This window comes from Camelus ferus, chromosome 12 (assembly GCF_009834535.1).
Source record: "Camelus ferus isolate YT-003-E chromosome 12, BCGSAC_Cfer_1.0, whole genome shotgun sequence".
Taxonomy (NCBI): domain Eukaryota; kingdom Metazoa; phylum Chordata; class Mammalia; order Artiodactyla; family Camelidae; genus Camelus; species Camelus ferus.
The window spans coordinates 2,372,790-2,400,448 of NC_045707.1; the positions used below are offsets into that span (position 1 = coordinate 2,372,790).

The 27,659-nt window shown below is 46.4% G+C and overlaps 1 protein-coding gene across 2 annotated transcripts; it reads left to right on the plus strand.

Annotated features, from left to right (window-relative positions):
- LOC102521793 (apolipoprotein L3) lies at window positions 1-26,321 on the plus strand. Of its 2 annotated transcripts, XM_032492143.1 has the most exons (6): window positions 1-787; window positions 9,434-9,552; window positions 10,873-10,998; window positions 21,481-21,588; window positions 22,069-22,195; window positions 25,271-26,321. In XM_032492143.1, the coding sequence occupies exons 4-6, from the start codon at window positions 21,558-21,560 to the stop codon at window positions 26,130-26,132; spliced, it is 1,020 nt and encodes a 339-aa protein (XP_032348034.1). In that variant the 5' UTR covers window positions 1-787; window positions 9,434-9,552; window positions 10,873-10,998; window positions 21,481-21,557; the 3' UTR covers window positions 26,133-26,321. The 2 variants fall into 2 exon arrangements, with proteins under 2 accessions (XP_032348034.1, XP_032348035.1); XM_032492144.1 differs by lacking the exon at window positions 10,873-10,998.
- The last annotated feature ends 1,338 nt before the right edge of the window (window positions 26,322-27,659 follow it).

Genomic DNA, 27,659 nt, shown 5'->3' on the forward strand with positions numbered 1-27,659 from the left:
GGTGGGGGCAGGGGCCCAGTATTCTGGTCTTGTGACTCAGATAATGTTCCTGGAGGGGATATCCAGCATTCACGTGACTCCACCACCTTGCAAAGCGTGTCACCATTTACATTTTGTTAGAAGCTTGCAGCAGTCAGGTAGGATACTCAGGCTGGTCTTATGTTGTGTACCATTATTAGGGGAGTTTTGCAGGTGGGGAGGTGAGATCTGTGCTAAAGGCAGGGGCTCTGGAGTCTGAATTAGAGCTCTGCCACTGTGTGACTTTGGGAGGTTTCCTTAACCTCTCTGAACCTTGGTTGCCTCATCTGGAAAATGGGGGTGACCACCGCTGTATGGGGTAAGGTCTGTTAAAGGAGCTTGTGAAACCTAGGGCTGTGCAGTCAGTGCTGTGGGGTGGGGCCTCCCAGTCTCCAACTGCAGACAGGGGCCAGGTCAGTCTTTATTGTGAGACATTGTCCTGAGCTTTGTAGGATGTTTAGCAGCATCCCTGTCTTCTCCCCACTGGGGGTCAGTAGCGCCCTCCCTCCTTGGAACAACCAGGAACATCAGATATCCCCAGACATCTGTGGGGTTGGGGTGCCAGACAGTCCTCTGGGTGAGAGCCACAAAAGACAAAAGCCTGCAGGAGCGAGGTCTGGACTGTTGGGTTGGAGGTCAGCTGTGGCCTTCGACCCACAGGGCCTTTGCCAAGTGGCAGCAGCAGCTGACGGCCATGAAGGTCCTGCAGAGGAACTGTGCCGCCTACCTTAAGCTGCGGAACTGGCAGTGGTGGCGGCTCTTCACCGAGGTGGGTCTGGAGGGGCCTCCGTGTGGCCAAGGGGACCAGCGGGCCTCCCGTGGCCTCCTGGGGGCTCAGGCCCTGGGAAGGGCACTTTGCCTTCATGCCCCGTGCCCAGTACCTGAGCCCGGGGTGGTCCTGCCCTGTGGGGTCTGGAGAGGCGTGAGCTGGGGCATCTGTCCTGGGTGGAGGCCAGGGCCGCTGTCGGGCTGGGCCAGAGCGGCTCCAGGAGCAGCTCCTGGGAGGTCCAGGCCGCGCCCCCCCAGACCCCACATGGTGAGGCCACTGCCCGCCCGGAAACCAGGGGTCCGTGGGTCAGAATCTGCACTGTGCTGGTCCTCCCTAGTGCTTAAAAAAAAAAAATCTCTTTATTATTTTAAGACTGGTCAGGCTGCTTTTGTTGCTAATAAATAATTTATGGTAATTGTGAAAAGTTAGACTTTAAAAAAGCTTTCCTTTCTCTCTCTTCCTGTAATGGTAAAATTTCAAGTCCTTCTCGCTGCCTAGGAGGGGAGCAGCAGGAGGTGACAGGAGAAGTAGGTGGGGGCATCAGGGCAGGGCTCGAGGGCTACTTCCTGCCCCTGAGGCCACCCTCCCCTGGAGGCTCTGGGGGAGCCCTTCCTTGCCTGTCCCAGCTTGTGGTGGCTTCAGGTGTTTCCTGGCTGTGGCTGCATCTTTCAATCTCTGCCTCCATCTTTCCGTGGCCGTCTCCCCTACTCCCTGTTATCTTTCTGTGCGTCTCTCGTAAGGACACTGGTTGGATTTAGGGCCCAACCTGATGGTCCATGGTTATCTCAGTCTCAAGATGTTTCCCTTAAAGGATTTGCAAAGACCCTTCTCCACATGAGGACCATTCACTGGTGCCAGAGATCAGGTCATAGACATATCTTTTGAGGGGGCCACCTAAATGGACACTATAGGACAGAACAAATATCAGTTCTCCCCATTGAGATCCTGCAGCTTGACTGTTCACCGCAGGGGGAAGGGCTGGACCAGGTGCCCACCTCTGCCCATGGCAGGGTGGGTGCAGTTACCAGGGTTGCCTGACCCACCCACCACACATGAGCCTGAAAGCCCAGAGGCTACTGATTCCAAAGTTCCTTGTGGAAGGGAGGGGCTCTCGCCCCTTCTGCAACCATCCTCGTGCTGTCTATGGAGCCTAAAGTGTGCTAATGCCCCCTTCACCCCCGCCTCTCCCCCATGACTGCTGGGCATCCCTCCTTCACTGCTGGCCCCTGAGATGGACTGTCACCCTGCCCCCAGAAAGTCCTCACCTTCCCTACTTGCATCCACTGGGCTGTCAACTGTCCCACTGGTCTTTGGTGGCATTAGAGACCTCCTCATCCCTAATTCTGCCCAACTGCTTATTTTTCCGAATAATTTCGAATCTTGCACCCAGGCTATGGCTGTAACTACGTTTTCTGATTCTGTCCCCATTAGGGTGATAGAGCCCCTGGTGAAACTCTCAGAGGGGCACCACTGAGGGATAAAGAAATGTGAGAGGGAGAGAGATCACATCTGATGGCATGTCCCAGCATCTCCCTGCTACACGCCCACAATGGGCGTTTAGACAGAGGGTGAGGTGGGGGCCTGGCTAACGGATATTACTCCCTGATCATGTGATTGTTGAGCAAATAAAAAGGTTTTAGTTTCCTGTTGAGTTTCTTTTAAAACTTTGCAGCGGAAATTGATCTAGAGAGAGGAGCGGAAAAAGATGGCACTTCCTCTGTATTTTTTGAAATAATTTTTAAACAGTGATTTTGTATTTTTCCCCCCAAAGATGCTGTGGCTTTTCTGGATTGATGACTATAGAAGAGACCAATAATTGTCCCCAAATTTTTATCCTTTCCTCCTTTTTAAAAAAACAATTTTTTTTTTACTTTTTTCTTATTTTGGTAAAATATACATAGCATAAAATTGACCATCTAAACCATTTTTATTGTCCTCATTTTTTTTCATAGAGAAGCTGCTGTTAGCTGGGCACATGGGAGCCCAGCCTCCCTTGTAGCTCCATGTAGCCTTATTACTACAGTGATGGAAGGTGAGGGGAATGATGTGTACACCTTCTAGGTCATGTCCTTGAAGGGAAATTCCTTGGCTCTGTGTCCTCCTTTTGGCTGGCATGTCTGGATAAGAACCAGTCTCCATGTAGAACAGAACAACCCCTGGTGTTGTTGTCAGAGCAGCAACAGATTGGATTTCTGGTCGACCTTTGGCAGCAAAGCCACCTACCTCCCAAACTGCCTAGCAACTGGGACTTTCATGTCTGAAATAAATAAATCTGTGCTGTTTGAGTCAACATGTTAATGTTTTGTGAGCTTGTTGTCACAGCAGCTCAGCATCCACATCCTAACTAATACGACCATCTCAGGTTTCATCCCCTCCCTTGACTGTGAGTCATCTCATCCTTTCAGAACTTGGTCTCTCTGCTCAGCCCCTGTGGGCTGACCATGCTTGATTGACTGTGGCTTTGACATTGACAGTCTCCCTAGATCCTGCCTCTAAGCCCCCATCTCTCCAGGGGATCCATACACTGTGGCCTGTGAATGAGTGGCCTCTTCAGGCTTCCAAGGCTCAGTTCCCAGACTGGCCCAGCCCAGCTCTTGTATCAGGAAACCTGAAGGACCAACCCCCCACCCTCATTCCCATCCCTCTGCCTACCTGTTAGCACCCACACGTCCCCAGTGGAATAGACAGACAGGGGTGGGAGTGAAGCAGCCATAGGCCGGGGCAAGAGGGTGGGGGACCTGGGACTAACTGCTAATAGGTATAGGGGTTCTTTTGGGGGTGATGGAAATGTTCTGGAATTAGGTAGTGGCGATGTTTGCACAACACAGCGAATATACTAAAAACTACTTTTAAATGGTGAATGTTATGTTACGTGACTTACATCTCAGTTTTCTTAAATGCTGCTTTTTTTAAGAAGCCATAGAGAGATGGGGAAAGACATTCTGGAAAGGGACCGGGAGGGGCTTACACCTGGTCGGATAGAAGAAGGACAGGGCAGAGGGGAGGAAGCAGTGACCAGGTCTCCTGCTGCAGTAAGCAAAGTGGCAAGTACCGGGGGTCATACCAAGAGCTGCTGGTTCCCAGAGGTGAATCACATTCGGGGGCTCTGGAGGGGACCCCAGCTTGGTGGAAGGAGGAGACGCCCTGTTTCCGAGTCTAGGAGCACTCGACCACAAACAGGAATGAAAGAGACACACAGGCCTGTGGGTGGGCGTCAAGGGCAGTTTGCTTAGTGAAATGTTAAAAGGCCAGTCTTCAAGGGTTACATACTGTGTGATTCCACTTATAAAATATTCTCAAATTAGCCAACTTTTAGGGATGGAGAACCTATCAGGGGTTGCCAGGGTTTAGGGAAGCCACGGGAAAGTAAGACCCTAAGGGGTAGCACAGGGAGTTTCTTCCCGGTGACAGAACAGTCTGTATGTGGATTGTCGTGATGGCTAAATGAATCTGCGCATGTGATAAAATGTCAGAGAACTGTCCCAACTGTCCCATAAAAATGCGTGCATGTAAAACTGGTGAAAGTCGAGGGGTGGGAAGGGACAGACTGGGAGTTCAAAATCTGCAGATACTGACAGGCATATGCTGAATAGATAAACAAGATTATACTGGATAGCACAGGGAAATATATACAAGATCTTGTGGTAGCTCACGGCGAAAAAATATGTGACAATGAATATCTGTATGTTCACGTATAACTGAAAAGTTGGGCTCTACACTGGAATTTGACACAACGTTGTAAAATGACTATAACTCAATTAAAAAAAAGTTTTAAAAAATTAAAAAATAAATTCATGAACTATGGAGAAAAAAAATACTGGTGAAAGTTGAGTAAGGTCTATAGCTTGGCTGGTTCTATTTTGAAAGCCACTGTTGTGTAAGATGTCACCATGGCAGGGAAACTGGGCGAGGACCTCTCTCTACTATTTTTTGTCTTGTGAGCCTATAATAATTTTTTCTTTGAGTCTCTGATTCAGGAGCTGAACGGTGGAGGTGAGGATTCGGTACATAAAACAAGGGAAGGCATGGCCAGCTTTGTGACCTCAGAAAATTACTGAATTCTCTAAGTCTGCTTTCTCGTCTGTGCACAGATACAATGAGAACAGCAGACAGCTTGATTGTGCTTTCAAAGGAGAAAGAAGATAATGCAGACCAAGAGTGCCCAGAATATAGGGATTCCTGCTTATTGAGCACCTGCTGTATGCTAAGCCCTGCCCCTGCCTTGTCTCAGTCATCTTCCCAGTAACACTGTAAGCTCCAGACTCTTTCTACAAGCAGGAAACTGAGTCACAGCAAAAACCTGGGGGAGGTGATTTCAGGGAGGGCTGCGTGATGCCAAATTCTCTCCCCAGCTCACGGAAGAGAGGGGGACATGGACACAGCAGAATGGGGCCCACAGCCGTCTGTGCAGGAAGATCTCAGGCAATTTTCCTTGGAGGTGGGAGCAGTTTCAGGAGCAAGCTGACCCTTGGTCCCAGTTGCAGTGGGTCCTGGGGGCTCAGCCAGATCTGGCTCCCGGTGGCCACTAGGGACTCACAGGCCAAGTGGAATTTGGGGAACAAATTCTAGTGGTATTTGAAGCTTTATGAATTTCGTTTTATGAATTTAGGGAAGAAAATTCTATCTTTTGAATACTTGAGGGTTTCAGAATTTCTCTCCCTCTGAGGAAACGGCATAGTCCCAGACAACAGACCAGCCCAGCTTCCCTACTTTTGGGGCAGGTCTGAGCCTTAGTTTTCTCTGGGGAAACAGGGACAGTAAATGTTTTCATCACCTGGCTGTTGTAGCAAATAAGATACTGTGTGTGAAGACGCTTTGCAAATGGTAAAGTGTTCAGGTGCTGTTATGTTTTTCCTCAAACGCTGGGCTTTTGGAGGATTTATTTTAAATTCTAAAAATTGTTATAAAATATACATAATGTAAAATTTCCCCTAGTAGCCATTTTTCAGTGTCCAGTTCAGTGGCATTAGGGACATTCATTTTGTGGTACACTCAGCACTGTAGTCCAATCACAGAATGTTTACATCTTGCAAAACTGAAACTCTGTCCCCATGAAACACTAACTCCCCACTCTTCCTCCCCTCCACCCCTGGCCAGCACCACTGCCCTCCCTGTCTTCTTGCATTTTACTTCTCAGAACCTCGTATGAGTGCAATTGTGCACTATTTGTCCTTTTGTGCTTGGCTTTTTTTTTTGTTTTTTTGCTAGGGTAAAATATACATAACACAAAATTTACCATCTTTATCATTTTGAAGTACAGAGTTGAGTGGTATTAAATACATTCAGAATGTTGTGAAACCATCACCACCATCCAGGTCCATAGCTCTTTCATATTGTAATGACTGAAAAATTATCCTCATCAAACACTAACTCCCGCCTCCCCCAGCGCCTGGCACCCACTGTTCTACTGTTTGTCTCTGGGAATCTGACTGCTCTACATGCCTCATGTGAGCAGAATCATATGATATTAATCTTCTTGTGACTGGCTTATATCACTTAGCATAATGTCCCAAATTTCAACCGTGTTGTAGCATATGTTGGAATTTGTTCTTTTTAAAAGCGAATAATATTCCATTGTACATGTAGACCACATTTTTCTTGTCCTTTCATCCACTGATGGAAGCTTAGGTTGCTTCTACCCTTTGGCCATTGTGAATAATGCTGCCATGAACACGAATGTACAAAATTCTCCTCGAGATTCTGCTTTCATATCTCCGGGGTCTAAACCCAGAAGTGGAATTGCTGGATCACATGGCAGTTCTGTATTTAATTGTTTGAGGCACTGTCATGCTGTTTGCCACAGAGGCTGGATGCTGTTATTTTTAAGGCCATATTTTAGCACAACAGTGATGCCAGTCAAGGATCTCCTCGGTCTCCTAACTGCCAGGAGGGTAGACGTTGGTGGCGCCCCTGACACACGTCCCAGAGATGCCTGGAGGTGCGGCTGTCACAGCCCCCTCTCTACCCACCCCCACCCCTCGCCCTCCTGGTTTGGGATCTGCTGACCTTGAGGCTGCTGCTCTCTGGGAAAAGCTTATTTGCAGCATCCTGGTACTAAGCAGAGTACCTTTCAGCTTAAAGTCACTCATCCAGATCAATTACTCAATTACCTGTTTTAAGTTAGAATCCAAAATGTGTTGTTAACTCTGAGAATGCATCCAATTCTCTTAAACATTTCACGTACATGAAAATTAAACATAATAATATTGAAATAATGGGTTCAATTTTATTTGTCATCTTTATCTTTAGTTCTGAACCTTCCTGAGGTTGACAACTGATAACTCACTCAGGGCCCGATTTTCCCACCTCAGGAGAGACCAGTAGGACTGTCCAGTGGGTGATGCTGGCAGCCTGGCAACGAGGGGCCGAGAGCAGTACCCGTGAGGTCTCCAGGTGCAGTCAGCGTGGAGGGCATTCCACTGTGCTCTGCCGCCTGAGGTGCCTGTCTCTGCTAGACACTGGGATGACCTCTAATGTCCCCACTGTCACATGCTCAGTTGGAAGCTTCCTACCTACTCCCACTGTCCCTATAAAAAGGGACAACAGGCAGGTGGAGGTGGGTCCCTGTTCTGGAACACACAACTCCTAATGTCCAGCATGTCGGAGCCACACACACCTCCCCACGGGATGGAGACATGGGGTGGGGCAGGGGTCAGTGGGGCAGTGGCCCTGTGCCTCTTCCTGCTGACCCTTCCAGTCCCCACCACGTGACGCTGGTGGCATCTGCCAGACACCTTCCTGATCAGTTTTCAGGTGACTTTCCCACTGAGTTGGCATTGTCTTCACAGTGGCTGAAATCGCTGTGGACCAAAGATTTTAGCCAAGACCCTGATTCTGGAGCTGTCACCATCCTGGGTGATTTGTCTCGTGATGTTGGGGGTCAGGTTGAGCCCGATTGTATAGTCACTAGATCTTTGGGGTCTCCAAAGGGGGTGGTCTCAGCTCATGTCCCCGGAGTCAAGAGGTACTTAATCCTCACCTCGATTTAAGTCTAGGCCCCCATCCAGTTGCTCCACCAGGAAACTGTTTATTGAGTCCATGGACGCCCAGCGTACAATCTGCATGCTTATCCGAAGCCTTTTATGATAATTGAGCCACAGCTCATAAGGATATTTGAGTTTGCATCTCACAGTGGTTTTGTTTGGCTGTGAAGCTAAAGTCACGTAGTGAGAGGGAGAAGAATCAGGAAGAAGGGAGTTTATAGGGAAAAAAAAGTGACAAAAAGAATTTTAAACAAGGACGGGTGTTTGCAAATGTCAGATGTCAAGCTTGACTCCTTCCCTGACTCACTGGCAGAAATCCCTGCCTCTCCCCTCCCCTCGGCTTCCTGGTCAGCAAAATCAGGTCGTATTCCTGGTCTATGTTCCGGGGCGATTGTAAAACCAGGCTGTAGTGTGTGGTCCTCGTGGACTCATACCCAGCACTCTTCTGTCCCTCCCTCAAGTGCTGGGGGAGGTGGCCACGAGGCCCAAGGGACATTTCCTTGGATGAAGCTGCCCTGATGGAAGGTCAGGCTGACCTCTGTGGTGGGTCCAGGCTGACTTCAGCCCCTTCTCCATGGGCCAGAGTGGCCAAGTCTGACAGCAGTGCAGCTACATGACTTACAGGCTGTAGGACCTTGTTTTCTCAGTTTCTTTATCTGTAAAATGGAGCCAACAGGTCCTAGAGCTGATGTGAAGGTTACAGAGGAAATGGGTGGACAGTGCCAGCACAGCGCCTGGCACCTGCTCAGTCCTCTCCATCCATGGTGGCTCTTTGCTCAAGAACCAAACAGGAAACAGTTCTGGCTTTCTGTTTTAGACTTTTCTGAGTTGCCAGCACACTGGTCTTCCAATAAAGGTCCTCCATTTGGAGAGAAAAAGGTCTGTTGTCCAGTGGAAACAAGCTGGGGAAGAAAAGAGCAGCGTGCTCTCAGCCCATCCCCCAAACGTCTGCAGCCACCCAAATGGCAGTGACCACCAAGGATGGGCCTCCTCGGGCGGATCACTGGGACCCAATGGTACTAGTGCTGTCTGTGCCAGCAGGGCCAGGTCTAGAGGGACCTGATTAAGAGGTGGGGGGCATGCACACATGGCTAAGGTGGACTTAAGACCCTCTCCCAGGTACCATGGGAGCAAAGTGGGGGACCATGGACTCTGCAGGAGAGGGTCCTGGAGGGCTTCTCAGAGGAAGTGATGCCAGATTTGGGCTTTGGAGGATGAGACTGACTTTTCCAGGTGGTAGGAGCAGGACCTGAGTGAGCAAATACCTAGAAACCACTTGGGCATGAAATTCATCACCAGCAATATGACAGGTATTCAGTGATAATCTGGTATGTTCAGGACTGTGCCAAGTGATGGTGGCACAAAGGTGCATAAAGCAGGTGGGCTGGGGAGTGTTGGGGGTGGAGAGGGCAGAAAGGGCTGGGAGGAAGCTCATGGGGTGGGAGAGTGATTTCCCCAGGGCCTCCCAGTCTGTTGGTGGCAGGTGATCAATTTACAGAGCCTGAGGCAGGATGATCTGAGCCGAGAAGGACCTGGAAAGTAAGATCAGGGGTTGTTTCTCTAAGGGTGGAAATAGCCTCGTTTGTAGCCTGTGGGTGGACAGAGTGTTTGTCATGAGCGACTCAGGATCAAGGAATATTAACTTTCATTTTCGGTTCTCCAGGTTTATCGGGGCCAGAGGAGGCTGTGTCTGGTTATTACACAGACCCACAGCTGCTGACTGGATCTACCCAGCTGAGAACGTCTGGGTCAGTTCACACTCAGCCAGAGGGAGACTCCTGGGTAAGCAGACCCCCATCTCCCCATCCTCAGTATGACTCTCTGAGAAGAGAGTGCTGGTCACTACTTGATTGTCACTGTTTTGGAGAAGAAGGGAATGGAAGCTCAGGGAGAGGAGGTGAGGGGCAGGACCACAGGGTAAGCAGTGCAGAGCCTGGATGTGGAGGCAGGTGGGTCTGACTGCTTCCTCCCACCCCTTGTACCCCAAACAGAACATAGGGAGGGCGAAAACTGCTCAGGTGGCTGAGACGTGAGCGGTGACCCCAGAAGGAAGGTGGTTGACGGTGGTGCCTGGTCTTTGAGAAATTTGGAGGAAGCAGAGGAGGTGGAGGAAGGGAGGAGTCAGAGCCCCTTGTCCTTGCGGCCTTGAGGCCACCCCCGAGGTGCTGTGCTGAGGCTGTGGAGGGCAAAGGGTGTTTTCAGATATGAGGAATCAAAGTTTCTCGGGCCCAACCCCCCACCCCTGTCTCTGAGTGCCTGCTCAGTGCCCTGAGGGGAAACTGAGGCCTGAGAGTGGAGGACAGGGGACCAAGCAGGCAGGCAGTGGGGCTTTGCCTTCCTGGGCTCCCCCAGGCGCTCTCTCAGGACTGTGTGAGGTGGGAGCTATAGGAGGTGGCCTGTCAGGGAAGGAAGCCCAGAGGGAGCAAGGGAGACGGGCTCCCTGCAGATGCCCGCAGCAGGGTCCCAGTTTTCCATCTTAAGAGAAAAAGCCAAACTGTAGACCTATGAGTATAAGTGGAGGGGCGTGAGCTTGGACCTGTGTGTTTACACAGGCAAAGACAAATCTAGACGCTTCTGGGTGATTAAAATCCCATTTCCCCCCTTAAATACTACGAGTGTCAGAAAGACTGGTGTTGGCCTCCACTCAGCCCACCAAAAGCTGTGTGACCCTGAGCAAGTCACTTCCCCAGGAATTGTTTGTTCAGATCTCTTACCCCATTTTAAAGAAAAAAAAAACTGGACTCATTCATTTCATGTGGGTTTGTAGGCTCTCTGTGTGGCGTGGAGGTTCACCTCCTTCTATGCAAGTATTATGAACAATGTCTCCTGGTCTCTCGTTTTCTGACTTGGTTTATAGTGTCCTTTCCACTTTTTAATTTGTAGAAGTCAGATCAGACTTTCCTCTATGGCTTCTGGAATTTGTCTTACTGAGAAAGCTTTCTTCAACTCCACATTATTTTTTAAATATTTCTTCCAGTGCATTTGTAGTTTTTTCTTTCTGGTTTACATTTAGATCCCTTTGGGATTGATTGATTGGTCAGAAGCTTTTTGTTTCTTTTTCCTCCTCCTCCCCCTCCCTCCTCTCTCTCCCCCTCCCTCCAGCCCTTTCTCATCCTTCATCTCCTTCAAGCAGGACATATTTACTGGGTACCTACTGCCTGTCAGTGAGGAACACACCATTTCTTGTATCTTCTAAGGAGCCTCAGTGTCCCAAAGTCCTGGACAAAGGTAAGGGGACCCAGTGGAAAGAGGCTGGAGGGAAGTGGCCTGACACCCAGACCTGGCCCGGCCACCCTCAGGGAGCAGAGGTTTGGGAATGTGCTGCTCAAGGCTCAGGCATTATTCAGACTCGCTGCAAACCATGTTTTCCCACAATTCTTCTCCTCTTTCTCCTCCTATAAAAATACCATGGCTGGAGTCAGGAGACATGAGGAAATACAGGTGTTCCCTGCTACCTGAAGGTCGAGTGTCCTATGAAACCTTTTGTAAACCAAGAGGGCTCAGACTGAAGAGGGTGTAGGTCTTCCATCAAAGGATAGTTACAGAGGGTGATCTTTTGGAAAGTGGGGGATGCCCGTAAATTGAAACACTCAGAAATCTGATATGCCTGTCAAAAATACATTAAATCAGTGAGGTAATTTGTATGAAATCTGAGCGGTGTTAATTGTTCTGTGTCAGAAAGAGCTTTTCATCAAGATATACGCACATGAGACGAGGGTTGTGCTGTGTCATCGACAAGCTGGTTGTTTCATGTCCCAGTAATGGCTCCCACCCCACGTATTTTAGCCAGGCTGCGCCCGGGTGGGCAGAGGGGCCCCAGAGGCCCTGGAGCAGGACATGCAGCAGAGAATAGACAGGGCCCCTTCCTGGGCGCTGGGAGCTGAAGAAACAACACAAATAGAATCTCAACCAGAAAAGGCAACATTCAAGGGGGTGCCTGGAGAGTAACTGGGGGAAGCAGCAGAGCGAGGGGGTTTGGGGGCTGGGCCTAAAGGACAGGTAACCTTTCACATGGTGAGGCAGGTGGGGAGGCATTCCAGGGGCAGGGAGCAAACGCCTGGAGGCTGGGGTGTAATCAGAGACAAGGAAGCTGGAGGTCCTCCAGGCCCTGTGGGGGCAGGGAGTGGTGAGGAAGGCAGAGTTGGAGTAGTCAGCGGGGCCTGGCTGCTGGGCTAAGGACTTTGAACTTGGTCTAGTCTTAACCCCTCCTTTCCCTGCCCAAGGAGGATGCAGTCAAGAGCTTGATTATTACATGGGGTGGCTTCCTCTCAGCCTCTGATTGGTTGGTTACAATCAATATCATAAATGATATTCTTTCATTAGGTAGTTAATCAGTACCTTTAAATGATTTCTTACATTGGGAGTAGGAATAATGTGAAAGTTCATGCTCTGGAGACAGGAAGTCTGGAGTTAAATTCTGGCTCTTTGCTTTGCTGCTTTGAGTAAATTACTTAACCTCTCTGAGCTTCCTTTCTTACAGGATCTTTGTGGGACCTCAAATGAATGAACGCAAACCAAGCACTTAGAACAGTGCCTGGTGGAAAGTTGGGTAGTCATCAAACACAGTAGCTAATAAATATTAGATACTGCATGTTCCTTTGTCTTGATTAAAAATTTTTGATATTATTGATTTACTTCCTACCTGGAGAGATAATGATTTCACTTATTTTTATACTTTTTCTTATACCCCTCCCCACCTTCTCCTAACACCATTAAATCACTAGTTTTATAATCCTCTACCAGAAAACCGTGTAATTGTAAGCAGTTTATTTACACCTTTATTTCTTAGGTCCTCAACTGCGGCCAGTGTTTCTTGATTTCTCACTTTGAGAAATGAGAGTATTTATCATCCTCCTGCCTTCAGTGCTTCCCCTCCCACTTCTAGCCTTGTACTTTAGTTTTTATATTGATTGACAGCAAGTACATTTCTCATATTTAAATACTCTGTTGTGTTCTAAAAGATAAAGGTCATTTTATACTAACTATACACAAACTTTAGAAGTTGTGAATCACTAAATTGTACATCTGGAAATTATGTAATATTGTATGTCAACTATACTTCAATTAAAAAAATCTCCAAATAAGCAACATGGGAAAACCAGGACTTGCACATAAACATATTTACTTTAGCTTTAGAATAACAAGAGGGTTTACATATTTGTGATATTTTAAATGTTATTTTCTGTAGAGCTAACTTGTACCGTATAGTTGCACATGCTTTTTGGCATAGCCTTAGTTTTTCCTGATGTTTCTAATTGCCTTTGTTTTTCACCCCTGGCACTGTTTATATTCAATATTCCCTCACTTTCTTCCAAACTGTGCATCATGTGAGGTATGTTATGAAGTCCCCTGTCCCCACAGACCTCTTCACATCTTAGTCTGTTCTGGGTTGGTTGCTGTGTCAGTCAGCTACATGCTCAGCTGTAATCCATGGATTCCCTTCTCTCTGGGTTGATTTTCCTGATTCCTGGATCCCACATCTTTCACTCTGTTGATTATCCTTCACCTCACTCCATAAATAAACACAAACACGCACAAACACACACACGCCATCTTCTTCTTTTCCATGCAAGTCATTTTCAAGTAACTTTCTAAGAAGTCTGGTGTAGGATTAAGTCTGCTGTGACTATGGGATGGGAAGTGGGGTTGGTGACCTTATCCCTTGCTCTCCCCCTCCGCCTCACTCTCATCTTGCTCCTTCTCTGGGGTCTGCCCAGCAAACCATTCTTCTCATTTGCACGCCTTCTCTCTCATTTCTCATTAGAAACACTCTTCCTCTCACTGACTTTATTCAGCTATCATTTCTCCATCCAGTCAGTCTTCAAACATTTGTTGAAGTCTCTGGTCTCCTGTTGCCCCCATTCTGGTCTTTTACTGACAATGGAGTAAGGAGAGGTAGGATATGTGTTCTTAAGCCCGGTGAGTGGGTTGGAACCCAATCTACCACAGACAAGACTTCTGACCTTGGGCAAGTCACGTAACATCTGTGCTTCAACTTCCTTTCCTGTAAATGGGGAGATAATGGTACAAGCTCAAAGGTGATTGAAATATATGAGCTATTATTTGTGATGTCTTAGAGCAACTACTGGTGCAGAGCAAAGACCACAAACACAAGCCAGCCTTATCATTAGCTGTTATTATACCTGTAAGTACCTTTACTATCATTTCAGTCCGATTTTAGGAGGAGTGATTGATAAATGCCCTTTTGCCTCCTTAAAAAAGTACCTAAATGTAATCAACATTTGCTTTCTTTCCTCATCTCCCAAGGCAACATAACCACAAGCAGAACCAAAAGAATTCTCTCCAAATTAAGATCTGATATTTTTTGAACATTTATTTTAAAAAAACATCTTTATTGTGGTATAATTCCTGTATAGTAAACTACACGTTTCAGATGTACAATTTGATGAATTTTGATAGATGTGTACACCCCTGAAACCACCACCACAATCAAGATAGCTAAAATTTCCATCACTCTCCAAGAGGAGCAAATTTCAAACTCCGAATTATCCCTTCCCACGCCTCTTTACCCACTTTTTTTCTTTTTTTTCTTTTTTTGTGGATTCCACATATAAGTGCTATCATGTGGTATTTTTCTATCTCTTTCTGGCTTACTTCACATAGAATGACAATCTCCAGGTCCATCCATGTTGCTGCAAATGGCATTATTTTATTCTTTTTGTGACTGAGTAGTATCCCATTGTATATATATACCACAACTTCTTTATCAAATCCTCTATTGATGGACATGTAGGTTGTTCCCGTGTCTTGGCTATTGTAAATAGTGCTGCTGTGAACATTGGGGCGCATGTGCTTTTTCGAATTACATTTTTCTCTAGGTATACGCCCAGGAGTGGGATTGCTGGACCATATGGTAACTCTATTTTTAGTTCTTTAAGGAACCTCCATACTTTCCCCCGTAGTAGCTGCACCAATTTATTCCCACCAACAATGTACAAGGGTTCCTTTTTCTCCACACCCTCTCCAGCATTTGGCATTTGTGGACTTTGTAATGACAGCCATTCTGACTGATATGAGGTGTTATCTCACCGTAGTTTTGATTTTCATTTCTCTAACAATTAGTAATGTTGAGCATCTTTTCATGTGCTTGTTGTCCATCTGGATGTCTTCTTTGGAGAGATGTCTATTTAGGTCTTCTGTCCATTTTTTGATTGGGTTGCTTGTTTTTTTGATATTAAGCTGTATGAGGTGTTTGTATATTTTGGAATTAGTCCCTTGTCAGTTGCATCATTTGCAAATATTTTCTCCCATTTGGTCAGTTGTCTTTTTGTTTTATTGATGGTAACCTTAGCTGTACAAAAGCTTTTAAGTTTAATTAGGTCATACTTGTTTATTTTTGCTTTTATTTCCATTACTCGAGGAGTTGGCTTGAAAAAAATGTTTCTGTGATTTATGTCAAAGAGTGTTCTGCCTATGTTTTCCTCTAAGAGCTTTATAGTATCTGGCCTTACACTTAGGTCTTTAATCCATTATTTTTGTATATGGTGTTAGAGAATGTTCCAAATCAATATTTTATAGGTAGCTGTCCAATTTTCCCAGCACCATTTATTGAAGAGACTGTCTCTTCTACATTGTATATTCTTGCCTCCTTTGTCATAGATTGATTGACCATAAGTGCATGGGTTTATTTCTGGACTTTCTATCCTGTTCCATTGAGCTATGTGTCTATTTTTGTGTCGCTGCCACACTGTTTTGATTACTGTAGCTTTGTAGTACAGTCTGAAGTCAGAGAGCATGAATCCCCCAGCTCCATTCTCCTTTTTCAAGACTGTTTCGGCTATTCAGGGTTTTTTGTGTTTCCATACAAATTTTAACATTTTTTGTTCCAGCTCTGTGAAAAATGTCATCGGTAATTTGATAGGGGTTGCACTGAATCTGTATATTGCCTTGGGTAGTATGGCCATTTTAACAATATTGATTTTTCCAACACAAGAACACAGTATATTTTTCCACCTGTTTATGTCATCTTCAATTTCTTTCATCAGTGTCTTACAGTTTTTGGAGTATAGGTCCTTTGCCTCCTTGGGTAGATTTATTCTTAGATATTTTATTCTTCTTGATGTGATGGGAAATGGGATTATTTTCCTAATTTCTTTTTCTGATATTTTGTTGTTAGTGTATAGAAATGCAACAGATTTCTGTATATTGACTTTGTATCCTGCAACTTTACCAAATTCATTAATGAGCTCTAGTAGTTTTCTAGTGGCATGTTTAGGATTTTCATCACAATCATGTCATCTGTAAATAGATAAAATAGAGGAATCCAAATTCCTTTCCAATTTGGATTCCTTTATTTATTTTCTTCTCTGATTACTGTGGCTAGGACGTCCAAGATGATGTTGAATAAAAGTGGCAAGAGTGGGCATCCTTGTTTTGTTCCTGATCTTAGAGGAAATGCTTTCAGATTTTCACCACTGAGTATGATGTTAGCTACGCATTTGCCATATATGGTTTTTGTTATGTTGAAGTATGTTCCCTCTATGCCTACTTTCTGAAGAGTTTTTTATTGTAAATGGATGTTGAATTTTATCAGATGCTTTTTCTGCATCTATTGAGATGATCATATGGTTTTTATTCTTCAGTTTATTAATGTGGTGTGTCCCATTGATTGATTTGCAGATATTGAAAAGTCCTTGCATCCCTGGGATAAATCCCACCTGATCATGGTGTATGATCCTTTTAATGCATTGTTGGAGTCAATTTGCTAGTATTTTGTTGAGGACTTTTACATCTATGTTTATCAGTGATATTGGCCTGTAATTTTCTCTTTTTGTGATATCTTTGTCTTGTTTTGGTATCAGGGTGATGGTGGCATCATAGAATGAGTTTAAAAGTGTTCCTTCCTCTGCAATTTTTTGGAATAGTTTCGGAATGGTAGGTGTTAACTCTTCTCTAAATGTTTGGTAGAATTCACCTGTGAAGCCCTCTGATCCTGGACTTTTGTTTGTTGGGAGTTTTTAAATTACTGGTTCAGTTTCAGTCCTGGTAATTGGTCTGTTCATATTTTCTATTTCTTCCTGATTCAGTCTTGGCAAATTGTACCTTTCTAAGAAATTTTCCATTTCTTCTCAGTTGTTCTTTTTGTTGACATATAGTTGCTCATTGTAACCTCTTATTTTCCCTTGCATTTCTGTGGTGTCAGTTTTAATTTCACCTTTTTCATTTCTGGTTTTATTAATTTGGGCCCTCTCCCTGTTTTTCTGATGAGTGTGTCCAAAGATTTATCAATTTTGTTTGTCTTTTCAGAGAACCAGCTTTTAGTTTTATTGATCTTTTCTATTATTTTTTTCAGTCTCTATTTCATTTATTTCTGCTCTAATCTTTATGATTTCTTTTCTTCTACTAACTTTGGGTTTTGTTTGTTCTTCTTTCTCTTGCTGCTTTTGGTGTAAGATTAGGTTGTTTATTTCAGGTTGTTCTTGCTTCCTTGTATCACTATAGACTTCCTTTTTATAAATGCTTTTGCTGCATCCCAGAGGTTTTAGATCATTGTGTTTTCATTTTCATTTGTCTCAAAGTGCTTTTTGATCTCCTCTTCGATTTCTTCAGTGATCCATTGGTTATTTAGTAGCATATTATTTAGCCTCCAGTTTGCAGTTTTTGCAGTTTTTTTCTTGTAGTTGAATTCTAAACTCATAGCATTTTGATTGGAAAAGATGCTTGGTACAATTTCAATTTTCTTGAATTGACTGAGGCTTGCTGTGTGGGACAGCGTGTGATCTATTCTGGAGAATGTTCCTCATGCACTTGAGAGGAATGTGTATTCTATTGGTTTTGGATGGAATGCTCAATAGATATCAATTAAGTCCATCTGGTCTAATGTGTCATTTAGGGCCTGTATTTCCTTATTGATTTTCTGTCTAGATAATCTGTCCATTGATGTAAATGGGGTGTTAAGTTTCCCCCACTATTGTATTATTGTTCATTTCTCCTTTATATCTGTTAACAGTTGCCTTATATACTGAGGTGCTCCTATGTTGGGTGCACATATATTTACAATTGTTACATCTTCTTCTTGGATTGATCCCTTGAGCATTATGTAGTGCCCTTCTTTGCCTCTTGTAACAGTCTTTATTTTAAAATCTATTTTGTCTGATAAAAGTATTGCTACTCCAGCTTTCTTTTCATTTCCGTTTGTATGGAATATCTTTTTCCATCCCCTCACTTTCAGTCTGCATGTGTCTCTAGCACTGAAGTGGGTCTCTTGTAGACAGCATATATATGGGTCTTGTATTTGTATCCATTCAGCCAATCTGTGTCCTTTGGTTGAAGTATTTAATCCATTTAAATTTAAGATAATTATCAATGCATATGTTCTTACTCCCTTTTGTTAATTGTTTGGGGTGGTTTTGGTAGGTCTTTTTTATTTTCCCTTTCTTCTTTTTTTTCTCTTTTCTTCTGGTTTGGTGACTGTAGAGTTACACTGGTTTGAGGTTCCCATGAGGTTTTGGTATAGAAGTCTCTCTCTCTCTCTCTCTGTATGTGTGTATGTGTGTATGTGTGTGTGTGTGTGTGTGTATACACATAATGATTGTTTTAAGTTGCTGATCTCATAATTTCAAATGCATTTTAGATACCTGCATCTGTACCCTCCTTCTCTCATGATTACTTTTCCTGTTTCTACTTATGGCCTTTTCTTTTTTTACCTAGAGAAGTTCCTTTAACATTAACATTTGTTATAAAGCTGGTGTGGTGGTGCTGAATTCTTTAAGCTTATGTTTATCTGTGAACTTTGGATTTCTCCAAATCTGAATGAGAGCCTTGCTGGATAGAGTATTCTTGGTTGTAAGTTTTTCCCTTTCATCACTTTAAATATATCTTGCCACTCCCTTCTGGCCTGTAGAGTATCTGCTAAGAAATGAGGTGATAACCTTATGGGAGTTCCCTTGTTGTTATTAGTTGCTTTTCTTTTGCTGATTTTAATATTTTCTCCTTATCCTTAATTTTTGTCAATTTGATTACTATGTGCCTTGGTGTGTTCCCCTTTGGGTTGATCCTGTGCGGAACTCTCTGTACTTCCTGGACTTGGGTGACTGTTTCCTTTCCCAAATTGGGGAAGTTTTCAGTTATTATCTCTCCAGAATTTTTCTCAGGTCCTTTGTCTCTCTCTTCTCTTTCTGGGACCCCTATTATGCAAATATTAGTGCACTTCATGTTGTCCCAGAGTTCTCTTAAACTATCCTCATTTCTTTTCATTCTTTTTTCTTTTTTCTGTTCTGCGGTAGTGATTTCCACTAATCTGTCTTCTAGCTCATTGATCTGCTCTTCGGCCTCATTTAGTCCATTCTTGGTTCCTTCTAGTATATTATTCATTTCAGTTATTGTATTCTTGAACTCTGCTTGGGTATCTTTGTATTTTCTAACTCTTTACTAAAAACATCCCCCTGTGCATCTGTACTCCTGAGTTCTTGGAACATCTTCACCATCATTACTCTAAACTCCTTCTTGGATAGATTGCCTATCTCTTCATCACTTATTTCTTCTTCTGGGGTTTTACTTTGTGACGTGGCCTGGAAGATAGACCTCTGCCGCCTCATATTGTCTAAATTTCTATTTGTACTTTTAGGTAGACTAGTTATGTTTCTCAACCTTGTAGAAGTGGCCCTCTGTGGGAGACATTCTATGCGTCCCAGCAGTACACTCCTCTCTTGTCACCCAAGAGCCAGGGTCCCAGCCAATCCCAGGGTTGAGTCTGGCCTACATTTGCTGATTCCTTACACAGGCTTTGGGAGTGTTGTTTTCTTACTTCTGGTATTGCCCCCTGGTGGATGAGGCTGGACTAGAGGCTTATGCAGGTTTCCTGACAAGAGTCAGTGCCTGTCCACTGCTGGGTGGAGCTTGGTTCTGGCCCTCTGGTGGGTAGAGTTGTGTCTAGGAGCATGTCTAGAGGTGGTTGTGGGCTCAGGAAGTCTCCTGATGGGTGGGGCTGCATTCCCACCCAGAATATTGTTTGGCCTGAGGATCCCAGCACTTAAGCCTAAAGGCTGTTGGGTGGGACTAGGTCTTGGAGCTAATGACCCAAGCAAGATGCAGCCTCCAGGAAAGCTCATGTAGATGAAGACTCCCCAAATGTCCATCCACCAGAGTGAGACACAGCCACTCCCTACTCCACAGGAGCCTTTCTAAAACTGGCAGATAGGTCTGGCCCAGGTTCCTATGAAATACTGCCTCTGCCTTTGGACCTGATGTGCACAAGGTTCTGTGTGCACTTCCCAAGAGAGTGAAGTCTCTGTTCCCCTAGTCCTGTGGGACTGCTGGAATTAAGCCCCACTGCCTTCAAAACCAGATATTCTGCAGTCTTTTTCTCCTACTGCCAGAACCCCAGGCTGGGGAGCCTGACCTGGGGCTCAGAACTCTCACTCCTGTGGGAGGACCTCTGCGACTTAATTATTCTTCAGCTTGTGGGTCACCCACCCCAGGGGTATGGGGCCCTATTATATTGCGAGCTCACCCCTACTACTGTCTGGCTGTAGTTCCCTCTATGTTTCCAGCTGAAGAAGATCTTTTTTGGTAGGTTCCAGTCATTTTCTCAATGGTTGTGTAGTAGTCAGATCTGGTTTTGTTGTAGTTGCGAGGAGGGGCGAGCTCGTGGTCCTACTACTCTGCCATCTTGACCGGAAATTAGATCTGATGTTATTTTTAAGAAACACTACTGAGAACTAACTGGTAAAATGAAAGGATGGACACTCTCATGTATTATGAGTATGAATGTAAATTGGTACCATTTTTCTGGATAACACTGTGGCTCTAAGTATGAAAATATTTTAGGTTTTGATACCCTCTAACCAGTCAGTCTACTTCTAGAAATAGTTTAAGGAAACAATTTCAAATGCAGGCAAAGTTTTATACAAGAAGGGTGTTCTTTGCACTGTCACTTACATAAAGAATTAGAAGCAATCTGAAGTCTGAAAGTTGGGGAGGGCAGCAGAGAGGACCAGGCACCATCAGGGGCACTTGGCAGCCCATGGCAGGGCTGCAGGGATCAGGCAGGGGACGGGCAGGATTCCAGGGCCTGGTGGGATGAAGGATTTTGCAGAAGCAAGGAGGGCGTGGGCTCTGGGAAGCTGCAGCACCAGGAATTTAGCAAGGCAGAGATGTGAGCAGAGTGTGCAAGACATCATTTTGGAATAAGAGTAATTTACCAAGAACTATTTTTGTATATTAAAAGGAGTAGAGCACAGTTATCATACACATGATATTTGAATCAGAGAGACTTGAGTTCAAGTCCAGGCTGCAGCACCAGTGGGAAAACTTGGGCTAAGCTAAGTTAAGGTGAGTTTCCGCAGTTCTGCACATCATAGACCCTGGAGCAATATTAACTATTACCAAGTAGTTAACACAGCTGCTCCCACCCTCATGTAATTTGCACAGTATTCCCTTCCTCTTTTCTTCTGTGTTTGGTTTTATTGCTTCTAGAACTTCCCACATGGCCATCTGTTGTCTGAATATCTTCTCCTGTGCCCCAACGGGACAACAGGACTCTGACTTGGCTGGGAGGGAGCTGCATGATGTGAAGAACTTTCCCTAAATAGCCACCAGCAGAGCCCAGGAGACAAAGTCACTGGGTTGAGTCCACTGTGGCGCTGGTGGCCATCCCAGGGGAAACGGCCAGAGACCTGTCCCCTCACTGCTCCCTGTTGCCAGAACTCACTCATGTTCCAGTCCACAATCTATTTTCTCTTCCCTAAGGGTGAAGCCACACTTTCTTCCAGCCTGACGCAAATGGCAAGCTGAAGGGAGGACGCTGACATCCCGCTGCTGGCACCATGACATCAGAAACCAGCGACGACTGCCCAGGTACTCAGCAGCCCCTTCTCTGGCTGGTTCCTACGTGTGACCTAGAGTTGAGGGTGTTGTAACCAGGCTGAGTTAAGCTACAGAGGAATCAAAACCCAAGAAGGGGTTGACAAGCATCCTTGAGCCCCCAGAAGGGACCTGCAGCAGAGAGAGACGGGGAGAGAGACAAAAAGATCTGGTGTTTATTTCTCTATTCTCTTCTAATAAGGATATCAGTGTTTCAGTAGGAGCCCCCACTGATGACCTCGTTTAACCTTAATCACCTCCTTAAAGACCCTATCTTTAAATACTGTCACTTGGAGGCCAGGGCTTCAATATATGAATTTAGTGAGGGGACCCAGTTCCCCCTATAATACCAGGTTACTCCATCAACAGTATCCCAGGTGACCTCTAAACAGGAAGATGAATTTGAACAACCTCATATGCAATATCATTTATGTTCTACCACAATTTCTTCTAATCTTTTTTTTTTCCATCTAGAGAACAAAAGCTTTTTTGATGATGTCACTGACTATTTCTGGGACGAAGTGAGCAGGGATGAACTGCAACTCCTGCTGACTAAAGTTGAAGCCTGGGAGAGTTTTATGTCTGCGGCTGGTTTATCCAGGTGACCTGCGTGGATGCCCCAGAAATGTCATCCATATCACCCACCCTCAGCTAGTTTCCTCCTGGCAGGCACACCTCCTCCAGGCAGTATCCTAGAGTTGGGGTCAAGGATGTTCCTTCTCAAGAATACATGAGGAATTTTTCCTCCATGTCATTTGCTGGCAGTGAATGGCCTCAGGTTGAGAAGAGATGAAACTGCAAGGAAGGGGCAGGTTATTGACCCTGGACAACTTACTTAACTACTCTCTGCCTTGGTTTCTTCATTGTTAAACTTTATTGTGAGGAAACTGAGATAATACACGCCAAGTGCTTAGCATAATGGCTGACATGTAGTAGGTGCTCAGTCTGTGTTAACTTTGAAAAAGCTTTTTGGGAAGAGACCAAGGCCAAGGGTCTTGTTCCTGGAGATGAGAACCAAGCAGGACTTCCTTTGGGATGAGTCAGAAAATTGCTTTCAGCGTCAGCTTGTGTCCTGGGGGTTCTTTCTGACTGAAGCCCTGGCATCCCCATCTTAGGAATTGTGCAGACACTGCAGGACCCGGGGCCCCTAGGGTGGAGAGGCCGGGGTGGAATTGGACGGAGCTGGGTTGGGTCCTGGCTCTATCCTGGCCCAACTCTGGGGCTCTGGGCTTATGTCCTGGATCTCAGATTTGTCATCTGTACAAAGGGAGAGGCAGTTCAATCTGATGGACTGTGGCGATGGCCTTAGAGCGGGGTCACAGGTGGGGAACCAAGTGCAGGCATCTCGTGCAAAGGTCCAGGGAGGCCTGGACCAGGGACAGAGCCAGGACTCAGGTGCAGCAGAGGGTCCAGGTTGGGGGACTAGTAGGAAGGCATGGGCAGTGGGGCCAGGACCAGAGTCAGGGGAGTGACCCCAGGGACACAAAGCTAAAGGGGCTGTGACCCTAACAGAGGTGCCGTGAGTGGGAGAGGGGACACTTCTTCCCTCCCTGACTTGATCCCCTGGTGCTGGGCATAGAGGGCCCCGGGTGACTCTGTCCTCCACACCCTGCCTGGGGGCCGGGGGTCTCCACTGCCATGTGGGGCCCTCTTCTATTCTACATAGAGTAGTCAGTCTGAATGCAGTGTGGCTTAGTGGTGACTCCACTGTCACAATGAGTGGCTGCCAATTTTGTGTAATTTGTGTTGATTCTGAGGAGACTGTCAAGTCCCCACCAAACAGGAATGTACTTCGTCCACCAGCTCATCCAAATGCATGTAGGACTTCTCAGGCTTAGCAATTGATACAGATGTTTCCTAACGTCCCTTGAGTCTTTTGGAGGGTCCATCAACCATCGAGTTGCACATGGCCTTGGTGTGCAGGTATGTGAAGCTGTCACAGCTAAGGTGTGAGTTAGGCTGCTGGCACCTGAGAGCTCAGGGTGCTGGTTGCAGATCGGGAGTCAGTGAGGTGAGCTGGAGAGTCCAGGGGGAACCAGGCTTAACAGCCTCTCTCCTGATTCCCAGTCAGTTGGGGAAGTGGATGGACCCAGTGACCTTCAGCTGGGAAGATAGAGGGCATGAGGCTTGGAAGAGAGCATAGGTCAGGGAAGTGATCACTAACATCCCTTCTAGCTGTGAGTTTTGTTTTTAAACAAATTCTAACTACTCAGTGTTAGCAAAACTGCAAAGTCTGAGTGCACAGTTCCCAGACTGTACTTACACTTGAGAGCAATGACAAATTTGGAGGATGCCCCAAACCACCCTCCAGTTGGAGAATTCCGTGAGAAGGATGCACAGAGCTCCCTGACCGCTGGCACACTCCCAGGTCCGGTTCACTACAGAGAAGGATGCGGGTCCCCAGCAGCCACAGGGCTGAGTCTGGGAGGGTTTCAAACACGAAGCTTCTCTTGTCCTCAGGACACATTACTGTCCTGTGTTCAGTGTGTTCAGTGCACACGGGTCAGTGCCAACCAGGGGTGCCCACTGTGTTTAACAAAATGCTCCTGACAGTCCTTGACACGATAAGGAAGGCTGCACTCAGGACTGTGGTGACAGGTGTGAAACCCATTGCTGTAGAGCAGACACACTGGGCTCAAGCCCGAATGCAGCACAGACACTGGGGGTTTACAGCCAAGGAGCAGAGTGAGGGGTGGTGGAGGGAAAATTACTGAGAGGAGACACCAAGGGGAGGGGATTCCTGTTTATCTTTCCTAACAGGATTCTTGCTAAAGGCAGGTCAAGGACGGCTGCCTCAAAGGTGGGAGATGAGGAATTTGATCAGGTATCAAATGTGGTCAGACCTCAGAGTTGGGGAGTCTTACTACGTGGATTTAGCAGGGTTCTTGCTGAGACTGGGTGATAGGGGCCATCGGGGACAGGACAGGGAAGGGGAAGGTGGAGGCCTGGTTGAGAAGAGGACTCAGAAGAGCCTGACTAACGTTTGGTCAAGGAGAGAGTCTCAGGCACCCCGAGCCTCAGTGCACAGTGTCCTCCTGGGGCTCAATCACATGCTGCCCGCCCGGCTGACCTGAGTCTCCAGCCCCTCCCACAGGTCAGACCAGCACCCTGGTGTCCATTTCCCCCAGAGGTCAGGACTGACACCACATGACCAGAGGCCCATCACACATCACCCTGGCCGACTGTCCAGTGGCAGAAGCGCAGGGAAACCAGGGCACTCCTATCAGCCAGAACATTCTAGGGGCTTAGGGATCACTTCCCTTAGCCAAGGGCAAAAGCAGGTTGATTCCTCACTGAACCCTAAGCTTCTCTGAATGAAGTTTTCTCTGCTCCAGTCCCACTTCTCTGTGTTTATCTGCGGAGCTCCCGCTCTACAAGCACCTTGGAGGTGACGGTGCTGACCTGCCTCTGAGGTGTCTTTATCAAAAACCTCTGTCAAGTTAAGAGTATCTTAAGGTGACTTGTGCTTATTTATTCCTTGATTAAGTGTTGTGGAGCCTCAACAAAGTACAAATCATGTGTTTAAATATAGAGAAAAAAAATTTACATTTGTCAAATTCTTTTGTCTTTGATTTATAGTAAAATCCCTGTGATTTATGCAGGATAGGTCTTGTTCAGACTGCTTTACAGAGAACCCGAAACTGCCTTCTTATTCCCTTGACCTTCACTGTTACAGGGAAGAGGCAGATGCACTGCGTGAATACCTGAACAAGCTGAAAGCAGAATCGGTCCTGAACGACAAAGACACGCTGCAAAAAGAGCAGCTGGATAGGGAGAGGTTTTTGAGGGAGTTTCCTAGGGTCAAACGAGAGCTTGAGGAAAGCATAGGAAAGCTCCACGCACTTGCAGACAAGGTGGACAATGTTCACAGGGACTGCAGCATCTCCAAGGTGGCAGCCGCCTCTGCTGGTGTTGCGTCTGGCATCCTGACCATCCTTGGCCTGGCTCTGGCCCCTGTGACAGCGGGGGTCAGTCTGGCACTCTCGGCAACTGGGTTAGGGCTGGGGGCTGCATCTGCCGTGACTGGTGTGACCACCAGTGTCGTGGAACATGTTGTCACGTCATCAGCTGAAACAGAAGCCAATGACCTGATGTCAACTGTCATCGACAAAGAGGAGGTGGCTGCAGGGGCTCCTGGTAAACGTGCATCCGAACTTGTTCCCTCAACACAGAATATCTTCCAAGCCCTGCAAGGCATTGGGAAGAACGTCCGTGCCATCAAAGTGGCCAAAGCCAACCCTCGCTTAGCCGCCCATGCCAGGGACTTTATGACCACTGGGGGAGTCTCCCTCCGAAGAAGCAAGCAGGTGAGGAAAGCCTTTGGAGGCACGGCTCTGGCGATGACCAGAGAGGCCCGCATCATGGGTATGGCCACTGCAGGTGTCACCCTTCTGCTGGATGTGGCCTCCCTGGTGAAAGACTCACTGCACTTGCATGAGGGGGCAAAGACGGAGTCGGCTGAGCGGCTAAGGCAGCGGGCCCGGGAGCTGGAGAGCAGGTTGGAGGAGCTCACCCGGATCTACGAGAGTCTGCAGTAGGGCCCAACCCAGAGCAGTGCAGGGAGCAGGGGCCCGCGCGGGGCCAAGGCGCGGAGGTACCTTGTTAGAGGGAAGAAGAGGGTGGGTGAGATTAAAAAGACAGAAGTCGGGGTTGCCAAGGGGGCAGGTGGTGGGAAGCGACTGGGATTTCAAAATGTAGAATAGATAAACAAGGTTATACTGGATAGCACAGGGAAATGTATACAAGATCCTGTGGTAGCTCACAGTGAAAAAAAATGTGAGTGAATATATGTATGTTCATGTATAACTGAAAAATTGTGCTCTACACTGAAACTTGACACAACATTGTAAAATGACTATTACTCAATAAAAAATGTTAAAAAATAAAAAAATAAATAAATGGGGGAAAAAAAGACAAAAAGTGGGGAAGCTGGGCTGGTCTGACTCTTGCTTTGGTCTGTGTCTGGACTATGCTGTCTCCCCACAGGGTGAGAAATCCTTAAACCCTTGAGTATTCAAAAAATGTAATTTTCTTCCCTAAATTTTCCCTCGTGGCTCAAGATGAGTCACAAAATTTCAAATACCACTAGAATTTGTTGCCCATATTCCACTTGGCCTGTGAGTCCCTAGTGGCCACTGGGAGCTGGGTCTGGCTGGGCCCTGGGGACCCACTGCAACTGGGTCCAATGGTCAACTCACTCCTGAAACTGCTTCCACCTCCAGGGAAAGCAGCCTAAAGTCCTCCATCACTGAGGGCTGTGGGCCCCCTTCTCCCGAGTCCACCTCCCCCCCACTTCCATAAGCTGCGGAGAGAATTTGGCATCATGCAGCCCTCCTTGAGTTCATCCTGCCCAGGTTTTTGCTGTGATTCGGATTCCTGCTTATAGAAAGAGTCCGGAGCTGACAGTGTTACTGGGAGGATGATGAGACAAGGCAGGGACTGGCCTTGGCATACAGCAGGTGCTCAATAAACAATAGCCTCTATTTTCTGGCCACTCATGGTCTCTGCATTATCTCCTTTCATCTTTCAAAGCCCCATCTTGTTGTCTGCTACTCTTATTCCTGTGCACAGATGAGAAAGCAGACTTAGAAAATTCAGTTATTTTCCTAAGGTCACGAATTTGCCCAAGCCTCCGCTTCTTTGCCCACTGATCCTCACCACCACAATTCAGCTCTTAAATCATAATCTTTATATGCCACTTATTATTATTTTTTAAAGTCCCTGAGCTCACCTCCTCTCACGAGCATGGCAGTCACAAATACCTACAGAGCAACCATCAGTGAAAAAGACTGCCGCCTACCAGAGAGGCTCTCCCACAACTAAAGACAGAAGGAAGGAACCACAACGGGATGGGTAGGAGGCGTGGACTCCCGATATAATCAAATCCATACCCTCCAGGTGGGCAGCCCACAAACTGGAGAATAATTATATTGCAGAGGGTCTCCCACAGGAGTAAGACTCTGAAGCCCACCTTGGGCTGCCCAGCCTGGAGGTCTCGCACCTGGGAGACGAGTCCCCAGAGCACTTGGCTTTGAAGGCCAGTGGGGCTGAGCTGCAGGAACCCC